Here is a 24,223-nt window from a genome sequence, read left to right on the forward strand (position 1 = left end):
CACGGCTTCTGAGTTAAGATTCCATATAAGTATTTGTACATAGGTAGATTTTATTGCTTACCTACCTACTGGCAATGGACCCTAGTAACAGTAGGTATATAGTGACCCTAGTCTCACCTTATCGGATAGAAGGACGGGACATGTACCTACCTAGCCTACTGGTTCAGTAATAGCATAAAATACAGACATATATAGGGGCTTCCTCATGAGTAGGTACTCGAAGCTTCAAATATCAGGCCCGGCAACGCGCTTGTAACACCTCTGGAGTTGCAGGCGTCCATAGGCTACGGTGACTGCTTACCATCAAGCGGGCCGTATGCTTGTTTGCCATCGACATGTTAGTAAAAACAAGCTCATGTATTCATTAAATTTCGAAAATTATAGCTTCATTTTAAAAGGCCTTTATTATTCCATTACCTATTACTTTTAACGTGAGTTAACTTTTGATTCACAAAAAACTCGATACATTATCGCAGGCACTCCAGTTTTTTTTTATTATATTTAAATATCCTCATCGAACCCTGTCAAAGATTAAGCCTTCAACGTCAAAATCTCCACAGTACCTACCAAAAAAAGTTTCAAGACTTCGAAATCTTTATAGTCACCAAAGAGTCTTATATTAGACCACCCATTGCTTTACAGATCTGGTACTTCATGTTGAGTTCATAATTTGCTTCTACTGAAATGGGCTTCGATCTGCCCACGGCTCCGCTTATTCAAATGAGCACTAGATCGAATTAATTCACCTGCTGTAAATTAGCACTTGAAAGCGGATTACTATAGTTTGACTGCATTTAATACTTTTTTTAACTGGACTTATTCTTTACTCTAGTATAAATCTGCCCGTGAATTTGTGAGCTTGGGATGATGATGACGGTGATGACGATTAATATGCCTCTCTGGGCCTCAAATTATCTCCATACCAAATATCGTTCTAAATTGGTTCAGCGGTTTAAGTGTGATGAACTACTTTTGCATTTATAACAAGGGATGAAACTCAAAGATTGTTGAAAACTGAAAACGACAATCATTTCTGGCTCTCAGTTGTATTGAAAACAGTTCAACAATTCTAAAAGGTTCACGATAGTAACCAATCTGTCGTCTATAAACATGATAATCTCTGATATTTTCTATATCCATGACATGGTATACCTACTGTATATGCTGGACGCACTTGTCTACATGATATTGTCTGCCTCTTCAATATTTCGTAATTTAATTAAAAAGTGACGTTTATTTCGCCACGTGAATAACGCCATCCATCATCAATCATCATACACCTGCTGGTTTGAAGTTTATGTAGATTGGTTTCAATGAAAAGACAATTATTTTTCATCATAATTTATTTTTAAAAATATGATTGTACGTTACATATATAAACCGTAAACAAAAGTTTACTAAACATATCTGAGCAAAATATTCTAAAACTAAATTGTAAATTTTTACACTGGGCTGATGACAGAATTTGGACATTTTTTCTTTAAAAATTAAAAGTAAGTGAATATCGACATATTTATTATTTTGACATCACAATGTTTGCGTAATTTATTTGATAAGATATTGAAAGATAACCTCAATAAAAGCTAAACTTTATGTAATATATACCCTACCTAAAATATAGTAGATACCCTAAGTATTGAAAAAAAAAAAAGGTATTTACAGTAATAAATTTCATATTGCTATGCTAAACATTATGCTGAATCACTATCAACTTTTAATTTAACAAGATATCCTTAAGAATACACTTATTTCTTATTTACCACTAAAGGAATACCCTAAACAATAAATAACATTATACATAACTAGGGAATAACTAACTTATAAATAGGATTGCGAATGAAAACTAAACCTTAAATAATGTTACAATCAGCATTGATGGGTTCAAACCAAGTTGAGACATATAAACTGTTCTGTTCTCCTTATAATATCCAGATATCCAACAATAACAAATAGAGTAAAACCACAATATTATTTATTATTATAATTTTGATAAACTAATTTTTAAAATTTTCGAGGTAAACAAAACACTGCACAAACAAACCTTATGAGATCTTTACGAAAACCAAATCCACATTGCAAATACATACAAACATACCTCTAGGATAGTACATGATGTGAAATCAATACTTTAACTAATAATACTTTTCATTAATCTAATACTCCACTTATAAGTAAATACATGAATATTTGTAAAATGCACCAACTTATCATTTATTATCACTCTTCAACGTCTCATAATATCTTCTATGCTGAATCCTTTCTTGGGTCCACTGGACTGGCTTGTCCCCGGCTTGGGATTAGTGTTTGGCTGAATGCCTACTATATTTTTTATCCCATTAGTAATGGAGCTCGAACTCGAATCTTCAGTATCTTTTGCATTAGGCTGCAACAAATCTTTGCAATTAGTTACACTTGTCGACGTGCCCGGCAACGAATCTTTCGGAGGGGCATGTTTTACAATTAGATCTTGTGCGACCGTTTGCTGTGGTCCAAGCACGGTATGTGGCACGCCCCCGTATGCAATTTGAGGATGAGGCGGAGGCATTGGTAAACCAAATTTATGATACGATGGCATTCCCATTATTGTAGGAGGAATGCCCACTCCTACCTCAGCAGTCACAAGTGATTGACGAGGCATTGTTAAGTTTGTCGGTTCTGGTGAACGACTCCTGTACACCGGTGCGCATGTTCTGACATTTTCACCAATATCCGGCGGGTGGCTTCTTTTTCTAAATGGACTGAGATACATAGCAGATGGCCCTGGATCTATTGGCATGTTAGGTACTTGTCCCATCTTTGATGGATCAGGCGGAGCAACTTGATGTAGGTCTCTTCTTATTTGTAACTGTGGATGACGAATAGGTGGGTCGGACATATCAGTGTAGCGCATTTCCTTTTCTATAATTTCATCAGATGTATAACGCCGTTTTTCATACAACTCTGAAGATAGGCCGCGATGTCTTTCTGGATGATGTGGGCGCATAGTATAAGGACTTGCGCGGTCTCGTGGCTCATTGTGGTGACAGTGGGTCTGTTCGACTGCAGATGGTGATAATGGTCGCGGCCGTTCGATGCTTTGTTCTCTTCCGATGCTCTCGATGGATGAAGATCGTGCTCGTCTTACAGGAGAATGGTCTGGAGAGGATAACTCACCATCGTCATCTTCAAATCCTGGTTCTATGGGTGACCCAGGTCTTCCGATATCTTCTTCGCCTACATCCAAAACATCACCAGGTGGTACATCGCCCACGGCATGAGTAAGAGCATGTCTCCGCAAGTCACAATTTCTTCTGAATACCTTTCCACATGAGTTGCACTCGTACGGTTTGTGGTCGGTGTGTGTTAGCAAATGGGTTTTAAGGTTAGATCGCTGGTTGAAACTTCGGCTGCAGACGGGGCATTTGTGGGGCGACTCCTCCATATGGAGGATCTTGTGGACCGCCAGGGTCCTCGATTGGCAGAAGCCTTTTCCACATTCCGTGCATTTGAACGGCTTCTCCTTAGAATGAATGTACCTGCAACAATACAAAAAATAAAGTTAGTAATGATTGTTTTATTTGCTCTATTAAGGATAAATTACGAAAATTTTGCCAATGCTCCAAAGGCTGTCAACACATTTGCAATATTATATATCATATATCTCAAGAGCCGTCAATGAGATCGGACGTGTTTATTAAAATAATAAATTCACGTGCATAATTTCGTGATTGTCTGCATTTCCAATCGTGCATTATCTGGGTCATTAGTCATCTACCCCGACCTACGGCTACAGTATAATGTATAAGTGTAGTAAACAAGTGTAAGCGAAAAATGTCGGAGAATAGTCCATTTAATCGGAGTGGACTAACACGCCGCAGCCCGCCCTCAACGCCCACGCCGCAGCCCGGCCCGCCCGGGCCCGCACCAGCAAACATGCCGCAGGAAGAAGAGCCCCCGAAGGTATTCCCCACGAGTGACATCCAGACCTGGCTGAAAAAGATCGAACTGAACCTCCACGACGTATGCTCTACATCTGCAGAAGGTAAACTTAACACTGACCAGAAGATCAGAATTAACAACTTGTGTCGCAACGTGAGCCACTTAGCCTCACAAATGGCTATTGAATACCAATCCCTAAAAAGCCACGCAGTCCAAGCATATCAGTCTCGCCAAGCGCATCAGGAAAAAATGGACCTCGTACAACGCATCCAAGAACTAAACCGGGACCTGCATCGTTTGCCGACGCCCTGAAGAAAAATGGAACGAGGTACGTTCAACCGTCTAACATTAGCTCAGTCGCAATCTATCCGGTTGACAAGTTGAAATCGAGTGAGGAGACAAAATCTCTCGTTCAAAAGATTATCCGGCCCGAAGAAATGAAGCTGCACGTGAGAGGGTTGCGCAAGATCAAAAACGGCGGTGTAGTGATAAGCACTGACTCAAAAGAAGACGTAATAAAACTCAAGCAATCGGCGCAGCTTATGACCTCTGGACTCACCGTTGACGAGCCACAAAAACGCAAGCCCAGAATTGTAGTCATTGGAGTTCCCGCGGACATGCAGGAACCTGAAGTCCTCAAGTGCATATTCCATCAAAACTTAGCCGATAAATTACAAGATTGGTCGCTCGAAAAATTTATGGCTTCCACTAAGCTCAGTCACAAATCCGGAAAAAAGGACGCCGAGACCTGTAATTATATAATTGAAGTTTCTGGAGCGATACGCAAGGCCTTAATTACGAACGACAGAGTTTTTGTGAATTGGTCATCGTGTCCTGTTAGGGATTTCACCTTGGTGACGCGCTGTTTCAAATGTCAGCTTTACAATCATGCAGCGAAGACCTGCAAAATGGAGACTCACATCTGCGGCCACTGCGGCGAAGCGGGTCACTCATTTAAGGAATGCACAAAAAAGGACGAAGCACCAAATTGTGCAACATGCTCGTACTAGAAGAAACCATGCAACCACCAAACAGGCGAAGCCGACTGCCCAGCTAGAAAAACGGCCGAAAAAAGGTATTTAAACTCTATAGATTATGAAGGCGCCTAGGAGCGCTAACTTTTCACATATTTCTATAGCACTTCATTCACTTTCATTTGTTTAACTACCTATGAACAATAGCATATTTTCTGACTTAGATAGTTTCTCTGTATCAGAGTCTAAAGCATGCGATATGGAAACCTGCAAACATCATGTTAGCCGCTGTTTAAATATAAACAAACTTGGAGATGATTTACGCAATATTGACTTTGGCCCCGTTTATAATTCTGCTGATGCAGAAAATAGTATGCTGTAGGGGAAGTCCGGGTAAAGCGAACACCCCAGGAAAAGCGATTTCGGGCTTCCAATCCTAAACTATTCGACTTTGTCGCACCACGCGCCTATATGATGTTCAGGATCCTTCGCTCTATGAGCGGCAAGCGTCACAGGGAGCGGTCGCTGTGAGCGTCGTCGGTGACGAGTCAAAATGTGTTTTTAGTGCAAAATATTCGATTTTGAAAGGTAAGTACATTGTATGTTATTTTGTCACAGTAATTATCTCGAATTTTAATTCAAGATGCTTCTATTGCTTATTAAAGTATCTTCCTTTTACAACGCATTTCTTTTAAAACAATCCAACGGTTATTTTTTTTTAATTCTTAATTTCTTTAACTGACTGAACGGGCAAAGTGGATCGGGCAAAGCGGATAGCGTGTTCACTTTGAATTTATTAGGTAATTTTTTTTTATGATAATATTTTATTACAGATGGTATATAAATATCAAAAAAAGATCTATAATGGCTCCTGGCTAACAGACGTCATGGAAATGGCTATCAGAACGTGGATTCGCTGTGTTAAAATGTCTTCAAAAATGCCGTGAAGACTTATGCTTATGAAATCAGTGAAAATATATCAAAAGTTACTTGTGACAGCTTTTTCTAATTAATATTATTGAAATGATCTTATGTTGATTAATTTTCACTTAGTTATTAAGTTCACTAAGATTTTATGAGTACTATTTGCTTTGCCCGGGGGGCTGTTTCACTTTGCCCGGCACCCTGGGCAAAGCGAATAAAATATCTTTTTTTACGTTTTGTTCAAAATTGCAGCAACTATTAAACATTAGAGGCTAGTGTTGTTTTAAATTAAAAGATTATTAAATAAAGACTTATTATTGATACTTTTTTCATTTCTTCCTCGTTAAATTTTTCTGATATGTCAAGTCAAAGGTAAAGGTGTTCACTATGCCCGGACTTCCCCTACCTGACCAAAAATGTCCAGCAAGCAATTTTACTTAACACCAATAAGACACGTCTTAATAGCAACGCCCTTCAAAAGATGACGTACGATGATACACAGAACTTACTAATAGTCGTAAAATGATTACCTACTGTACTCTGATATTTAATGGAACTTAAGAATCCACTTTTTGTTTAGGTAATAATACTTATATTGTGTACCATACCTATAGTTTATAATTAAGTGAATAAGTAATAAATAATTAATATTGTCCTTTGCTGCCTGAAACACAGGGAATCCTAGTTCAGGCATTTGTAAATCACTTGTCTTTATAAATTATTAGTCTTTAAGAGCAACCACTGTACTATACTTTTCTCAATAAATTATTTGTATTTGTATTTGTATTAATCAAGCCAAAGTTGATTTTGATGCGTACGTATTTACTAATATCGTTAAATATTATAATTCTCACGCAAACACTATCGCTATATCAAAACTACTCTAAACAAAAAGCACGAAAGAACAAAGTTTTTTTGTTATTACATTGTCGATATTTTTTAGACTATTTGTATGTACATATTAAGATTCGTACCATAAATTAAATGCCTTAATTAAATGTCTGAGAAAGGTGGAGTTAGCCGCGAAACAAGTTCTACAGATCTTTAAAATGTATCTTGAAACTATTGAGAAGGGTTCTGGCGTATCTCAAAAGGATTAATAGTTATTGGATTATCCTTTATACATCGATAGTTCATAATTTACGAATTTATGTGAATAATATGAGGTAGAAATTCAACCCCTCTCTGCGAAGAACTTAATACATAGGTACATAATTATGTTGTATGGAGATTTACATGTAGAAAAAGTTGTTAATTAAGTCCAAGGTAAGTCTAACCTAACAACCAATTGTATCCATCAGTTTTCGTGACTTTTCAGTAAAAACTCTTTTCAGTAAATTTGTTTTAGGTACTTTATAGTAGGGAACTACCGGTATTTCATTTTCTTTCGAAATCTCGATGCCACTCTAAAGGTCTGGCTGAAATTTCCAAATGTCGAACATTTTAAAACATTGGCTGTCCGGCGCAAACGCACCTTGAACGTGATCCGAGTAACCCGAGATCCCAGACTCAAGGCAAGACTATACGCATGCGCGAGAGCCTCACCACTTGAAAGACCTCACTTAATTGGAACATTGAACAGTTTAAGGGATCCATTTAAAATGGTGCCGTTCTACAAGTGTTCAGCCGAATCGAATTACGTTAAAATCATTTTGTGGCCAGTCTGCGATTATTATTACAATGAAACTTGTATTAAGTTACTAGGCTACGGGTTAAAAGTTATTTATAAGTGAAGAGGTGATGTCGAAGAAAACTTTCATTTGTAAAGCGAAGATAACACGGAGCTTCGCACTGTAGAAGCAAAATAAGTGCCTTAAAGTATAAAGGATATCTTATATTGTTCAAGTAATTGGAATTGATAACTCCAATTAATACAGTTAAAGATTCGAAGGTAAAGGTTACCTAAGCGTTAGAAACCTAGGTTCTTTAATGCACTAGGAAGTAACTGTCTGAACTAATTGTGATTATAGAAGAAGAAAATTAAAATTAAACAAAAAACATAACAGATAATTAATAATGATTTTAATGAATTTCAAAGGGTAAACAACTTTAACTATCCTTCCTTAAATGAGGTCCTGTTAAAAAAACTTAATGACAGACGTCACCGTGGCTCAAATTTAATGATAATGACTTTTCAGATTCCTCATCCCGTCAGCCATCTGAAGAATGCGCCACGTAAACAATATATCATTACTCGGACTCTTTAAACAAAAAGGTAAAAGGCACGGAACTGACGCTTAGGAGAAGAACGCAATAAAGACATTTCATCTTCATGTATTAATACATTTATAACACTTCTTCTTTCCCGTGGCAGTATAGTTTGTTTCCGTGAAACGTCTAGCAGTTAATTTGAAGTTCTTGATGTTATGTCATGTAGGAAAGCGGAGTTATGTAGGTATAGGTATAACAATATTTGATAAAATAGGTGCAAAATAGGTTGAAAAAGAAGTATATAGATAAAAGAGGTAATTTTGAAAATCACTATACGGTTAACTTAGTGACAAAATATATGTATTTCACTATTATCTGAATTAAATAAGAAGTAAATATTTCGATATTTGATCATAATTAATGTTACCATATGTAAATTAGTAAAATTCAAAATCAATTTTAGGTTTGAAAATACATCTTCATTCTCAGTTTTCTCCATTTTCTCATTTTACACTGCCCAGGTGAACTTTGATAGTCTTGAATTAATTAAAATACTTAGTAATTTTTATTGAGCTAGTGGACCAAGAGATACATTCGGGGTCGGCCGTCAAACATCTACACATAGACATCAAAGAGGCCGCTTTCAAAATCAAATTAACAAGGCAATTACCACGTTACTACGAAAAAGTTCTTAACAAACCGGCACCTTCATACGATTCTCACTATCCAAACAGCAACCTAAAAACCTTTGACCAAAGTAGATTGCTTATAAAGAACGGAATTAATTCACGTCGCAATAAAAAAAAACGATGTAAAAAACAGGGATTAGAAATGACCAAAAATATTAAACGTAATTAATGACACAAACAAATCTTCGTTCCAACTGCGTTATCGCACCAGTTCGATCAATTCTGACATTAAATAAAATATAAGTAACGTCTGTCTCTTCTTATTATACGTCGAGATAAGATCAAGTTGGACAGTCGCTCAGAATCCCATCAGGGCAATGGAGATTAAAAAAAGGCTTGAAATTACAGAGAGGACCAAGGCCCGGTGCTAATGGTGTACATTAAAAAATATTTTCCATTACTTGCCGGGCGAGTAATGCCCGTAGTAACATGAGCTGGCCTGGCGCCGATGGAAAAAACTTTGGTGAAGTCACTTGTGAAATTGGGAATGCTTTTTACTTTTTTAACACAGATAAAAAAGTCGTAAAGGAAAGAAATGATCTACTTAAAGCAAACAGGATAAACAAAGTGATATTAAACGAATACCAAACCTTATAAACGATACTCGTAATGCTAACTCGTACATTGAAGAATTCGTGGATATTTTTTGCCAAAGCAATATCCATTGAGGTAACAGAATCAAGAACAGGTTCCAGCAGACGTCCTCGTTTCGTTTTACAAACACCGTGCGAGTTGTGACAACACCGTTTATAAGAAGTCAGGAAAAAATATCAATCACGTTTGACTCAACTATTCGTTATGAAGTTCATTTATTTACTTTAACATCGGATATTCATAGTTTTAGAGTAAACATTTTTAGCTACCTATCAAAATCCACGTTAGAAAGTTGAAGCACTAACATCGAATTGCTAGACCCCAACGTAGCTGAACTGACACTAAAATCTCTGAGAGGTATTTTTTCGAAGCTTTTTTTCCTGTCCATTCGTGCGTTGGAGATTGCCTATCGAACGATCAAGAGTCCGGTAACAAAATGTAGAGTTACGAATAAGACATTTGAGTTATCATTTGCTTAAATAGACTAATGAGTAATAAGGTAATTTTGAGGAAGTAACATAAATAAATTTGTTAAAGGTATGTCGGTATTTTAAAACGAGTTAATTTTGCTCCAGCATCTTTGTCATTTATTTTCAGATATTCTCGTATTAAGCAGAAGTTTCTGCTCTTTATGTTATTAAGCTTACCTATACGAAATAAGCAAAACAGCTAAGTGTCTTAGAGATTTTCAAGTATACTACAGATATTCGATGATTTTGTTTTTGAAACAGTTCTAAATGAGTTTCAACTCTATACAACCGGAGTGCCACGGAGCGAATCAATTTCTCTCAAAAGATTTTTTCCATTGCCTACTTGGTCAGAGTGGCCAGATAGCGTCAGTCAACCAAATGGACGATACTTTTGATAGTATAGTTAGTAGTGTCCTTTAGTTTTTATGTCACTTGAGTTTCAAAAACGCTATTTAAACCTCTTCGTTTTAGTATAGAAATATACTTAACCATATTTCGGATATGCTGTTTCCTGAATGAATATAATAGTAAATATATGTATGAAGTAGTAGTAGTTATTTTTATTTACCCTTGAATGAGTGAGAAATCCATAATGAGCCAAGAAAAACGAAATCCTAAATTTTACAAAGAAAATGCCTACTCTATCTCATTACTTATCGGATAATCGTAAAAAAACTCAATTTACTAAATCTATGTAGCCTAATACAGTATATTATTATTGTGTACTTCCCTTTATGTATATAAATTTCATCAAATCATTAAGTGAATTTTAAATATACTTACTCCAATTTATACGTTTACAAAATTTATATATTTCACCCGTTTCTAATAAAGGCAATTACATATAAGTTTTCAGTTTAAAAGTAAAGAGAGCAAGTCCACCGCACGCTGGAATGCCGCGGCGTGGGTCAGTGCCCGATCCCCCCTCCCGCCTCCCCCCCTCTAGCTCATCTCTCTCCACATCTCTAAGCCTCCTATCGACTAGATTAATCGTATTGGCCTTCTAATTTGTAATTTTAATTATTTTTTTAACGATGTTTACATTAAGTTTTACTAAACCGTCAGAATGCGCGTTAGAATTGTTTTAGCCCACGGAAATTGGTAGAGGCCGTCTAAGCTGCACCGATTTGAAGTCCAAAGTGAGGGAGTGTTATATATTCATAGAAAGTTGACAATTATAAGGACATTGCCACACTTTGTCATTGTCAATGCCATGCAGAGTTTGCCTGGTCTTACTCTAAAATACTTTAATAATTTATGCCACAACGGAATAAAGAATTGTCAAATCAATTACAGGTAGGTAGGTATAGGTAATTTTCATATGCGTCGACACTTTTAATTGAGCCTAAATAATCAACATTAATTTAATATGCAGAAATGTGTCTTAATGCTTATGCAGGTGCATTATGGTAATAACTGAGCAAGTTTAAATTGAATTTTGCAAAACCCACACTAATGCAAAACGGTAGCGGAATTTAATGCATAAATTTATTCTCAGAAATGGTCACAAGCGGCAAACAGACTTGTAAGTAAATCAAAACCGCTTATAAATAGCTTGCATTATCATAATCATGCAATTTGTATAATGAAGTGACTGATTTTCTTATTGAGAACCACTGTTCTACCGTATGTTTCAAAAACACATTTTTTTATTGATCGTTTAGAAACCGATGATTTTACATTGACTTTGAAAGTTATGTTAGAAAGCTTTGCATAACGTTAGATTAAGTTACAAGCTGACAAGTGCGTCTAGTTGCTTGAATAATATCTTCATGAAGATTTGAAAGATAAGTATGATGCTCAAAAGCTTGGATTTCTTGAATATTAATTGCCTAAAGATTTTTCACAGGAGATATGTCCTTCCTCCGGCTTTGAGTACATAAAGGCAGAGCTTAAACAACCGTGCGTCTCGGGGCTGTCGCTTGCCCCCACGCACGTTTTATCTCCACATCCAACTAAGCTGGTTTCCTTTAAGTCGATTTATTGTTATGCTACTAATATCTCAGCGTCAGTAGTAGAACGCCAACGCTCCGCTTGACTTTCAACTAATTAACATGAGAATAGCAGATTTGTTAGAGCTTGTTAACGAACATCTTGAGAAACCTGTCCTCTGAGCGTGCTCCAGTTTGAATAAGGTACTTTTTACGTGTACTTTTTTTAATAAGAACTGAATAAATACTGTTATTTAATACTTGTTCATGTTAATGCGCAGTTACAATGCTTAAGATGTGATAATAGTAATGCGAAATACGTTAAACCGTAATAGACCTTGATTATCATATTCTTGAATACTTGCTAACCCATTGTCGTAAATGACGCGATAACGATTGTTGCACAGATCTCTACTGCAAACTTCAGGAACTTTAAGAAGACTATAAGTTGTAGAATTTGTAATTGCAGCGTTTTTTTAAGTACCATTATATTATATAAATACATAATACTAATAAAACAAAACGCAAGCACCTAATAACTGACAAACAAAACTTTCAAATTTTCTAAATACAGAAAATTTATTTTATTAGTTCAATTTTGGAGGATGAAAAGTTCTAAAACGGAACCACGAAATTGATTTTCATTTGTATGGATTCACCGCTAGCTCGCACCTCCTCTTAAGGCTTCAAAAGCATTACAAATTACAAAAGTCATATTATTTTACCGTACTGTCCATAAGCAGAACCAGTATTGACATCGGTAGCTAAACACATCAAGTAGTATATGACATTATGCTAATCAGGCAGGTTCACATGAATGTTTTAGCAACCACTCGGCTACATTAGTATTCTAATTATAAGGCATTTTTTGCACCTCCGGTTTAACAAATGAGACGTCAATAAACAGAGCCAGATTTTTTTGTATGAATGTTATGTGGCTTTTTTCAATTATACTTTGTAAGCTTTTGTGTTCTTATTCCATTAAAATATATGTTGTTCTTTTCTGATAAATCGTCATTCTAAACTAGGCAATAATTCATACGTTCGTGTTGTTTTAGAGAACTTCTAAAAATATGTCGCAAAAATAAATATTGTAACAACAGTGTGGTATAGGTAGGTAAATAGGCATAGGTACTTTTACTATCCGACGGTTGCCAATTAATTGTAGGTACTATCTAACAATACTGGTTACTTCTGAAATTAATGATCATTTAGAAGATAGTTAGGTAATATGGTCTCAAAGCAAATCAATTTGTCAGAATTACTACTTAATAAGTATTCAAAATTACTATGGGATATCGACAGTCTATATGAAATATACCTGTAAACTCTCTGTGCTTATACATAGGTATACAGTCATAGTTATTTACCTGTAAACTCGTATGTAACTAGCGTACCTACTCGTTGGTTCCTAGACTACATGTCTACAGAATTATGTGTATGTGTCTTCTACGTTATAATATGAATTTATTGTAGGTACAGTCGCCATCAGATATATCGAAACGGCCAAGGTGTTCACAAAATCTGAACACGCTCTCTAACGCCTTGACAATAATAGAGGCGTGTTCAGATATTTGTGAGCACCTTGGCCGCTCTGATATATCTGATGGCGACTGTACCTACTGCAATGTATTCAAAACAGTTGAAATATGTACTATATATACGTACATCACAGTCATTATTTTTTATAATAACTGCTATTCTGATGGCTTAAACAGTATGCAATTATTTTAAATTATTATCATATATCAGCGTATCTTGGTGTGTGACCAGAGGAGTCATTACTTTGATAGTATATTCGTATGTTAATAGATTCTACGTGGGTGTGTGGCTTTCAATCAGTATTCACTTTAGTACAATGACTCATTACTGGGGAGTCATTCCAATGGTTTATTGAACAGATTTGAGAGACGTTGCTGGGGCAACCAGTATAAAAACACTATCCATTTGCGAATAGTTCTTATGGATAACAGGGTTATATTTCACTGGTCACTTTGATACTTGACGCGCTCGCATTCAAGAATACACGGCCTTTGCTAGACGCTCGGTCTTCAACGTGCCACATGCTACTTACAAACGAGCCTTTCGCTTTAATGAATGTGCAGTATCCAATCACTACAGTTTGAAATATTATCAACTTGACTTAATGACTATTAAATTTCTTCTAATAAAGATTTGTTTAGCTGACTATAGTCAATAGGCTACTTTTAAATACCTTGGGAACGGAATTTTTGTTACACTGCTTTCAAAACGTTCAAACGTATGTGTATGTAGTTTGTAAGGCTTTCCAAACAAAACGAGTTCAATACTTTTAAACGTAATATATACTGTTAGATCTGTTACTTAATCAAAATGGGTTTTTGAATTTTCAATAATATTGAAAACGGCCGTAAACGATCTTGACGAAATAACGTGTATTCACGGAAGAGTGGACCTTGTGCGTCCATTAGCATAATAACCAATAACGGCATACTTCTGCGTACCATTATTGATACAAAGAGTGAGAAAAAAGTTAATCGAAAAATAATAAAGTCCGCATTATAGGGTTGTGTAGTTTCACGTTACATCATTTATTTTCTGTTACCAAAGAAATTCTGTATTCGTCGCGCGGCGATATAAAAACTAAATCCCCGACGCTGGACAGGTACGAGGACAAAAAATAAATGGAAAATACTAATGGAGCGAGGCAAAGAGGTTGGGCCGGACGCGGTGTGGTAAGTTACCGTGCGATTGGAGAGCTCTCGTTTTGATATTTTGCTGCCACTACTAAACTTCAACGCAAGACTCAAAAAAGAGAAATATTGTGATAAATGATTCCTAAACGATTCTAGACACCAGTTCTGAAATCATCAAAAATTCTCTTTTAAAAAAAGTTACCCAAAACGTACCTACTAAAATGCCTGCTTGCCCACCAGGCAACTAAGCAAGGCACTACCGTCATTTATATATAAACCACTAAGACGAAATGTTATGTCAGATATCAGCAGAACTCGTACTTTAGATTAGATCACTAAGTATAGACACTGATTAATCATGTAAGTACGTATAAAAAGTGCGTATCTGGATTTAATTCTAAGTAAGTAAATGATTGGCGTCTGAGTGTTTTGCTTCTTCATATTTAGAAGTGCCAATTAAATATAGTAGCCAATTTATAAAACCACAATATTATTGTCGTCATCCATCACATTTTTTACTGCAGTACTTAGTAGGTGTCATATGGTGGAAAAATGATTTTCTACGCATGAAAATATGCTAAAGTTTTTTCAACAATGGATAGTTTTTAGGGTTCCGTAGCCAAATGGCAAAAAACGGAACCCTTATAGATTCGTCATGTCTGTCTGTCTGTCTGTCTGTCTATCCGTCTGTCCGTCTGTCCGTCTGTCCGTCCGTATGTCACAGCCACTTTTTTCCAAAACTATAAGAACTATACTGTTGAAACTTGGTAAGGTAAATATTCTGTGAACCGCATTAAGATATTCACACAAAAATAGAAAAAAAAAATTTTTTTTGGGGTTCCCCATACTTAGAACTGAAACTCAAAATTTTTTTTTTCTTCTAACCCATACGTCTGGGGTATCTATGGATAGGTCTTCAAAAATGATATTGAGGTTTCTAATATCATTTTTTTCGAAACTGAATAGTTTGCGCGAGAGACACTTCCAAAGTGGTAAAATGTGTGTCCCCCCCCCCCTGTAACTTCTAAAATAAAAGAATGATAAAACTAAAAAACCGGCCAAGTGCGAGTCGGACTCGCGCATGGAGGGTTCCGCACCATCAACAAAAAATAGAGCATAACAAGCAAAAAAACGGTCACCCATCCAAATACTGACCCCTCCCGACGTTGCTTAACTTCGGTCAAAAATCACGTTTGTTGTATGGGAGCTCCACTTAAATCTTTATTTTATTCTGTGTTTAGTATTTGTTGTTATAGCGGCAACAGAAATACATCATCTGTGAAAATTTCAATTGTCTAACTATCACGGTTCGTGAGATACAGCCTGGTGACAGACGGACGGACGGACGGACGGACGGACGGACGGACGGACGGACGGACGGACGGACGAACGGACAGCGGAGTCTTAGTAATAGGGTCCCGTTTTTACCCTTTGGGTACGGAACCCTAAAAAATATATGATGTACATTACCATGCAAACTTCCACTGAAAATTGGTTTGAACAAGATCTAGTAAGTAGTTTTTTTTAATACGTCATAAATCCCCCAAATACGGAACCCTTCATGTGCGAGTCCGACTCGCACTTGGCCGCTTTTATAAAGATAGATTATGAAAGTTTAATAATACTAAAAGCTAGTCAAGTCGTCATATAATGTCGATTATGATAAAGGCTTGTTCTGTAGCTGTGAACTTCTCGTCTGTATAACGGGTTCAATTTTGAGAAACAAACAACCACGAAGTTTTAGCAAATTAGCAAGCGTACAGTTCCTCAGAGGCTGTTCAAAGACTCGGGTCCCTATATCGTACCACAGCACGCTAGCAGCCGGTTATTGCGCCGGCGCAGCCCAAGCGACGTATTGGGAGCGACGGCAGGCCGCTGCCGCTTCACACTCAATTTCACCTCTGACGGACGCAAACATTTATCGTGCTGCGTATTTGACTTCGCTGTTCCGCAGGTGCTTTACTAAGACCACTTTAACAATACCTACTTACATTTATCCTTATGGTAGGGTAACAGCACCAGTGGCCAGCCAGGTACCAGTAGTCAGCCTTTTGAGTCGTTTATTGGTCATAAATATCTGGTATATTCGTTTAAACAAATCACGAGTACTCAAATAGGAGCTTTGATTCCTTATTGGTTAATACGTCACACGACAGGTGTGGTGAGGGAACGGGGGGAAGAAATATACTCGTTCATACAGGTGCTGTTTGTCGACGAGTGCAATAGTGTCATGTCCGCCATATTTTTTACTGCACGTGGTGTTCTCTTAACAGGCAAGAAAAACTATGTTTTAATGTTAAAAGTTATTGTTTTTGTTAATGATTGGTTTATTTATTAGTTTATCTATTAAATTGCATTATATTTGAATGAAAATATCAATATTTCACTTATAAATTGAGGGGGCTGGCCACTGGATAACACTTTTTTCCAAAGAATCCAGTGCTCAGCCCCCCGCGGCTGACCTTTGGGTTATTCGTTTATTTTATTATTTTCGAGCCAATGCGACCGTTAGGACCGTTAAATTTACATTTTCAAATTTAGTTAGGCATGCTCTAGTCAATTTAAAGTAAAACCCAGTAGTCAGCCGCATTTGAAATAACGTTTTAATGCGGCTGACCACTGGGTTTCGCTGATCCAGTACTCAGCCATTGACCTTGCTTGGTACGTCGCCGCCAAAAATAAGTCCACATTTTTAAACCCTATCTCATTGAAATAATGTTCAAGTGTATACATGTTTTTGACGTTAACTATACATATCTATACATGCTGGCACGCAGGTTTGCACGCTGTGAGAGGAATGTCAAAGTGACTCTGTTCAGAGCATATTGTCAGACCTTTTACACGTGTAGCCTGTGGACCAAATACACGAAGAAGACTGTCAATGCCCTACGAGTACAATATAACAACGGATTGAGGATGTTGTTGGGACTGCCGCGCTTCTGTAGCGCATCAGCAATGTTTGCGGAGGCACACACGGACGGCTTTAGTGCGATTGTGTGTAAAAGAGTTGCCTCTCTTATGCGTAGAATGTGCGGCAGTTCGAACGGTCTCCTGGTCGCTGTTATGTCTGCTCCGGCCAGTAAAATGATCAAACACTGGAACTCTATTCATTTAGAGTCCAGATGTAATATTTATAAGTATATGTAAGGTCTGTAGTTTAATGTTTATATTACTTTATTATGTGTTTTGTGTTACTAACATAGCTGTAAGTATTTATATTATTTTATTAAGTGTTTTTGTGTTACTAACATAGCTGTAAGTTTTGTGTAGTATGTAATAGGTACTTATGGACAAAAGTCTGAAATAAAGAATTTTTATTATTATTTATTATATCTATCATTTTGCTTTTTCCTGGTCGGTATAATAATATGACTTTGTTTATTAATGATAAAATGATAATTAGATCTGAATAGTCTCGTTTAATTATTTTTTACCGGATACCTACTAGGAACATAATTATATATTAGGATTAACCAAGTAAATTTTTGATGGATTAATTATTAGAAAATAAATATTACGATTCTTAGTTTTCAAGAATAGTGTTAGTTAAGTACCTATGGCCAACAAATTTCGTGTCATAAGAATTGTATGTACCTATAAGAATTTTTGTATTTATTAAATATTTAAACAAGTAATACATATAAGCAAAAAAATATTAACTAAAATTAAAAACTACAACTAACTACAATAACAATAACTAAAATTATAAATAAAAAATAGATATTATAACTCGTTGATTTTGATATGTATATGCAAAAAATTATAAACTAAAATTAAAAACTACAACTAACTACAATAACAATGACAAAAATTATAAAGAAAAAATAAATATTATAATATCGTTGATTTTGATATAAATATTAGTGATTTTGATCTAATTATTATGAATAGTTTATATAGGCTGAGTGCTGGGTACACAGAGGCTGCTTACTGGATTTTGGAGGCTGACTACTGGAGAAAAGTGCCACTTTTTGTTTAAACTTAATTAGATGTATTATAAAGAGGATTGTTATTTTTTTAAATATTTTGTTTTAAAACTATGATAAACAATTGATCTAACCATGTCATTTGTTTAATTATCCGACTAATCCTGTAGAAATGCCGAACGTTCAAACTTAAAAAAGCGGCCAAGTGCGAGTCGGACTCGCCCATGAAGGGTTCCGTATTTAGGCGATTTATGACGTATAAAAAAAAACTACTTACTAGATCTCGTTCAAACCAATTTTCGGTGGAAGTTTACATGGTAATGTACATCATATATTTTTTTTAGTTTTATCATTCTGTTATTTTAGAAGTTACGGGGGGGGGGACACACATTTTACCACTTTGGAAGTGTCTCTCGCGCAAACTATTCAGTTTAGAAAAAAATGATATTAGAAACCTCAATATCATTTTTGAAGACCTATCCATAGATACCCCGCACGTATGGGTTTGATTAAAAAAAAAATTTTGAGTTTCAGTTCGAAGTATGGGGAACCCCAAAAATGTATTGTTTTTTTTCTATTTTTGTGTGAAAATCTTAATGCGGTTCACAGAATACATCTACTTACCAAGTTTCAACAGTATAGTTCTTATAGTTTCGGAGAAAAGTGGCTGTGACATACGGACGGACAGACAGACGGACAGACGGACAGACGGACAGACAGACAGACAGACATGACGAATCTATAAGGGTTCCGTTTTTTGCCATTTGGCTACGGAACCCTAAAAAGTCGTTATAAGGCTGACTACTGGTGCCTTTACCCTATTTTTTTTTAATTTCAGCTAAGTAAATCAAAGATTCAGTCGCCTAATGTCAGCCCAAAAGTGTCCACTGCTGGATAAAAGCCCTTCTCAAAAATCTCCACAACGACTTGTGGATATTTTGGAGATGCGATATTTATTTATTATTTTAGTTATTATATTACACAAAAGTTACAACTTTTTTGTTAAGGACAAAGCTCCACAAAGCTACATTTGTTTGACTGTGGAGTCGCATTATTCTATACTTAAATAAATTTATGTTATAAGTAATAGGCTTACATTGGGAGTTATAATACTAGGTAATGTCATGAATACTCTATAGGGCAACACATTCCCCTATAGTGTATTCAAGAGATACATTTTAAAACTCTTTTTTAATCAGGGCAAAGTATTCAGTAAATAGTTTTAATCTACTTTTTTGGGTTCTTTTACTATGTCTGCGGGCAAAGTATTCAGTAAATAGGGTAACCGCAAATATGAGGTAGGTATATAAGATCCATACAATTTTACTTCCAAACACGACTTTTAGAATGATTTTCAAGATACAATTTAAAACACAATATCATTACTTTAGTTAAAATGACACGGTCACAAGATTCGAGACCAAGTCCAGTACACATAAAAATTGATAAGATTAAAATGAGAAAACACACCTGTGTCATAAAAGTAAATGCTTTAAAAAAGGAAAGAGACGAATCGATTGAAGTAGCTTAGGAAGTGATACTTCAACTTGCTTGAAACAAGTTCTACTTATCAGATTTATAACTCTGGCAGTTGATTCATGACGGTCTCAGCTTGTAATTACGCTGTGGTCTCTCGATACCATTAATCAAAGTATATTGATAGATTCGAGCTATGTACAAATCCAATTAGAGTTCAGATCCTTCCTACAATTTTCTTATATTCAACGATTTAAGATTTACGATACGTAGAGCTGCAATTAGGCCAAATGGGAAGAGTGTTAATTTTGGTTTAGTCGTAAATTTGGTTTTAGTACTGAATGTAATTGGTCCTAATCGTCTGTAATCGGCGTTTGGTATTCAACACTTGATGTGGTTAAGTCATAACAAGCTTGCTCTCATATAAAAAAAAATATTACCGACAGAGTAACCACTAGTTGGTAACAGCAAGTGAGTTTTTATGATCTAGGTACACATTCCAATGCAGAAACCAAAATTAAACCATCTTCAATACTCATGTTTCAAAGAAGTACATGAGTACAAACCACAGTGGTTAAATATCTATTTAGAATTGAAGATTGCTGTAATGTAACTGATCTATTTCGATTCTCAGCCTCAAATAACGTGTTTTACAAAAAAAAATGCCTAACTTTATTATCCACCAATGAGTTATTAGTGTTAATAACTCATTGGTGGAATTAAAAATTTAGTATTTTAATTGTGTAATTAAAACATTTAACAGTCTCATTTTAATATTATGCTTTTAGATTGTGAGAAAAAGGACTTTAAAGCCACTAGACGTTAACTCAGAGCATAGTAATTGGTCTCATTAAGCTCGAATCTAGTTCCAATCCTGTCTCGACTAATACATGTTTATTGCTTTCCGAAAAACTTCTTAGTCGATCAATGCTTTTAATCTCTCATAAAATCGATCTACGCGCTTAGAACAGATTAAAGATGGTTGGTCCCAGCTCAGGCAGAGGTAATAAATAACGTGATTATTTCCTTTTGAAACTGGCTTCACTATACTGTGAGGCGTCTTTTTTCGAGTTAAATCAACCGAAAGACCACTTTGTTAACGGGATTAAGAAGAAATAACCGGTGAGTAGATTTTTTCTGACTTTATGAAACTGCTACCTTTCATTTAACAAAAGCTGTCTCTGATGAAATTATTTTTGTCAAAAGGCTTTACTTACGTAAATGTTTGAAATGTTTGAATTTTAAATTACATTTCTCACGGCCATGTCTTGAATAAATGCTTTGTAATCGCAATTTAAATAGCTGCATGAAGGAAAGCCATGGTTACGCGAGTCAAGGGTTCAAGCCATCAAGGACAACCGGTTGAACAGCAGTATGGCTTTTAAGCCCCGTGGTTACCTATCTTGGTACTTACTTTTAAGATACCATCGAGTATTTGTTATTTTTTATATTGTTGAGGTACCTACCTGACGTGGCTATCAAAAGTTATTTACATATATCTAAATGCAATCTTTCTGAGAAATTAATATACTGACTCTGACAAAGCTATAACTAATACAATTCCTACGTTCATTTAAAAAAATGCATAGGTCTTAACACACTGGTTTTTTCTACGTATACGGAAAAAAAACCTCAGGTTATTTAACCTTACTTGTGTGGCTTGTGTACAAATATGTGCTGCGTCAGTGTGTGTGCTGCTATGGATTTTATCTGAGGTAGACGTCGTCGTATGATAAATGATCGTACAGAAAGTCGCCTCAACCTCTTTCTTCCGTAAGTTCATAAATAACAATGGTATCTAAGGCTTAGGAATAATTTCAAAACTTGTTTTTGGGGACAGTCAAACAGCCATTTCGTTTCAAATTCAACGTCTACTAATGTTACACGTCACGGGTCAAAAGATAGGATTCCTTCTAAAATAGAATATAAAATGTATCTGTGAGAAATGTTGTTGTTTTGAAGATAACAATCATGACAACGCTAACTATTATAGTTCTATTACTTAATCATATCCCTTCGGCAATATTACTTAAAATAAATGTATGTAAAGAATGCGGCATTACAGACACGCATCCTAATGTAAAAAAGCGGCCAAGTGCGAGTCGGACTCGCCCATGAAGGGTTCCGTATTTAGGCGATTTATGACGTATAAAAAAAAACTACTTACTAGATCTCGTTCAAACCAATTTTCGGTGGAAGTTTACATGGTAATGTACATCATATATTTTTTTTAGTTTTATCATTCTCTTATTTTAGAAGTTACGGGGGGGGGGACACACATTTTACCACTTTGGAAGTGTCTCTCGCGCAAACTATTCAGTTTAGAAAAAAATGATATTAGAAACCTCAATATCATTTTTGAAGACCTATCCATAGATACCCCACACGTATGGGTTTGATGAAAAAAAAAATTTTGAGTTTCAGTTCGAAGTATGGGGAACCCCAAAAATTTATTGTTTTTTTTCTATTTTTGTGTGAAAATCTTAATGCGGTTCACAGAATACATCTACTTACCAAGTTTCAACAGTATAGTTCTTATAGTTTCGGAGAAAAGTGGCTGTGACATACGGACGGACAGACAGACGGACAGACAGACAGACAGACATGACGAATCTATAAGGGTTCCGTTTTTTGCCATTTGGCTACGGAACCCTAAAAAGCATTTTGTAGTGAGACCGCATTCTTGGTCCTTTAAATATAGATGTAATCATAAAAATGATGTGAAAAGTTATAAGAGCTAGCAATTTATTATGCTTAAATTATTAACTTTTCATCTAACGGATAACATTTCTCGAAGCACTGTTACGAAATAGTTTCACATGTAACGTTTACTATTAATTACAATATTCACATGCAAATATCGGAGGGTCGCAGAGTCAACAAAGCGTCGTCAAGCAGTGTGGGCTGGTTAGAGGCCTTAGGTATATTACCGGTATACACGCCGTCACGTTTGTTTGTTCAACCGACCGGTCACTGTTTGCTCTAAGACTCCTCGAAAGCACTCGGAAATATTTTGAGTTAAGAACTCTTGAGCAAGAAATAAGTGCCCGGTGTTGAATTTAAGAATGAACGGAGTACGTAATACACTCGTGGAGTAAGGACAAAATAATCAAAATAATGTAAACGAAAAAAGAAATTTGGTAACAAAGATGGAACACAAGGAGATGTGAGAGATAAAGACAACAATATTACGTTAAGGATTAAAGTTCAAGAAAAGCTTAATAGGTTAAAGGAAATTTGCTTCGGAATTCTACAAAAGCACTAATGTAATGATATAGCTACTACAACCTTAACGGCTTTTTTAAACTGGATTAAGTAGCAGAGAAATGCCAAATCGACGATAAGCATACGTCTTGTCAACCCACGCGGTAGGAACGAAGATAATATACCAGCTTAGTCATTTTGACCGCTAAGTGAAATGAAAGAAAGACTAAATTCGGCTGGCTGGTTATTTGAGGCTTTTACCTCCCGTTCTTGATTTCGACATAATGTTGAACACTATTCCTATTGTTTGAACATGGACCACATACCACGAAGAACTCATTAATAACATTTAAAAGAACGTCTACAAATTCGTAACGCCGGTCATGCGAAACTCTATTGAATTTGTTTGAAAACTCAATATGCTTTGATGAAACAAGTTTTATTCACACTTTGGTATACCAAACCTATATAATATTTTGATTTAAGTAATAACTTGCAAGAATATACCGCCGAGGCGGATTATAAATTCCTCGTGGGATTAGCGCAAAAAACCTCGTTCTCAACAGCTACCATTTCGTGCTGGGAATTTATGTGGTAGATGACCTCTGTTCATAAATAATACTATGGTGTACTGTACACAGAGTTATAAGCTCAATATATTCGACCAACCCGTCAAATAATTTTCACGAGTTTTAAAATACATAGTTTTGGTGGCTTACATCAACAATAACTTTATAATGTGTAAATGGATTCATAAGGTTAACAAAATTATAAAGATAAATGATGGATGATCAAAAAATATTAAATGCAAAAAAGTCTTAAACAACAATAAATAATGGTATAAAAAACTTAAGAACCTGAATCACGCGAATCCTAAACTTAATTGGTTCGATGCAGCGACAAAAACTGTTTTGCAACCTAACACGCAAGCGTGTTGAGTATAATTTAGATAGTAATAATGCTTGTCTGTATCGATTCGATAAAATATGGCAGGCATTGCATCTACTATTATACTCTTTGTTATGGAGGCAGCTGCTATTATAAAACCTATTTTTGGTTAATTCTCAGAAGATAAATATTATTTATTGAGGTCATTTTCTTTTACACTTCCCATACTTTTTTTATCGTTTCCGTATAATTAAATTACGATTTTATATGATATTAGAAACGCAGGAAAAAAATGTATACAACACAAACTTAAATAAAGTATGTAACAAATTGCGCAAGACCGAGCATGGCCAGAAAGAACTTTCAAAAGCCAATAAGAAACTGTGAAATCGACGAGCGGTCC

The 24,223-nt window shown here is 35.7% G+C and overlaps 1 protein-coding gene across 1 annotated transcript in view; it reads right to left on the minus strand.

The window, feature by feature from the left end:
• Positions 1 to 1,500: 1,500 nt before the first annotated feature.
• LOC134654107 (protein bowel) overlaps positions 1,501 to 24,223 on the minus strand; it is a 32,552-nt gene continuing 9,829 nt past the window's right edge. The window contains exon 3 of the mRNA XM_063509534.1: positions 1,501 to 3,515. Within this exon, the coding sequence (XP_063365604.1) occupies positions 2,225 to 3,515 (1,291 nt within the window). The 3' untranslated portion in view covers positions 1,501 to 2,224. The remainder of the gene's footprint in view (positions 3,516 to 24,223) is intronic.

This window comes from Cydia amplana, chromosome 14 (assembly GCF_948474715.1).
Source record: "Cydia amplana chromosome 14, ilCydAmpl1.1, whole genome shotgun sequence".
NCBI lineage: Eukaryota > Metazoa > Arthropoda > Insecta > Lepidoptera > Tortricidae > Cydia > Cydia amplana.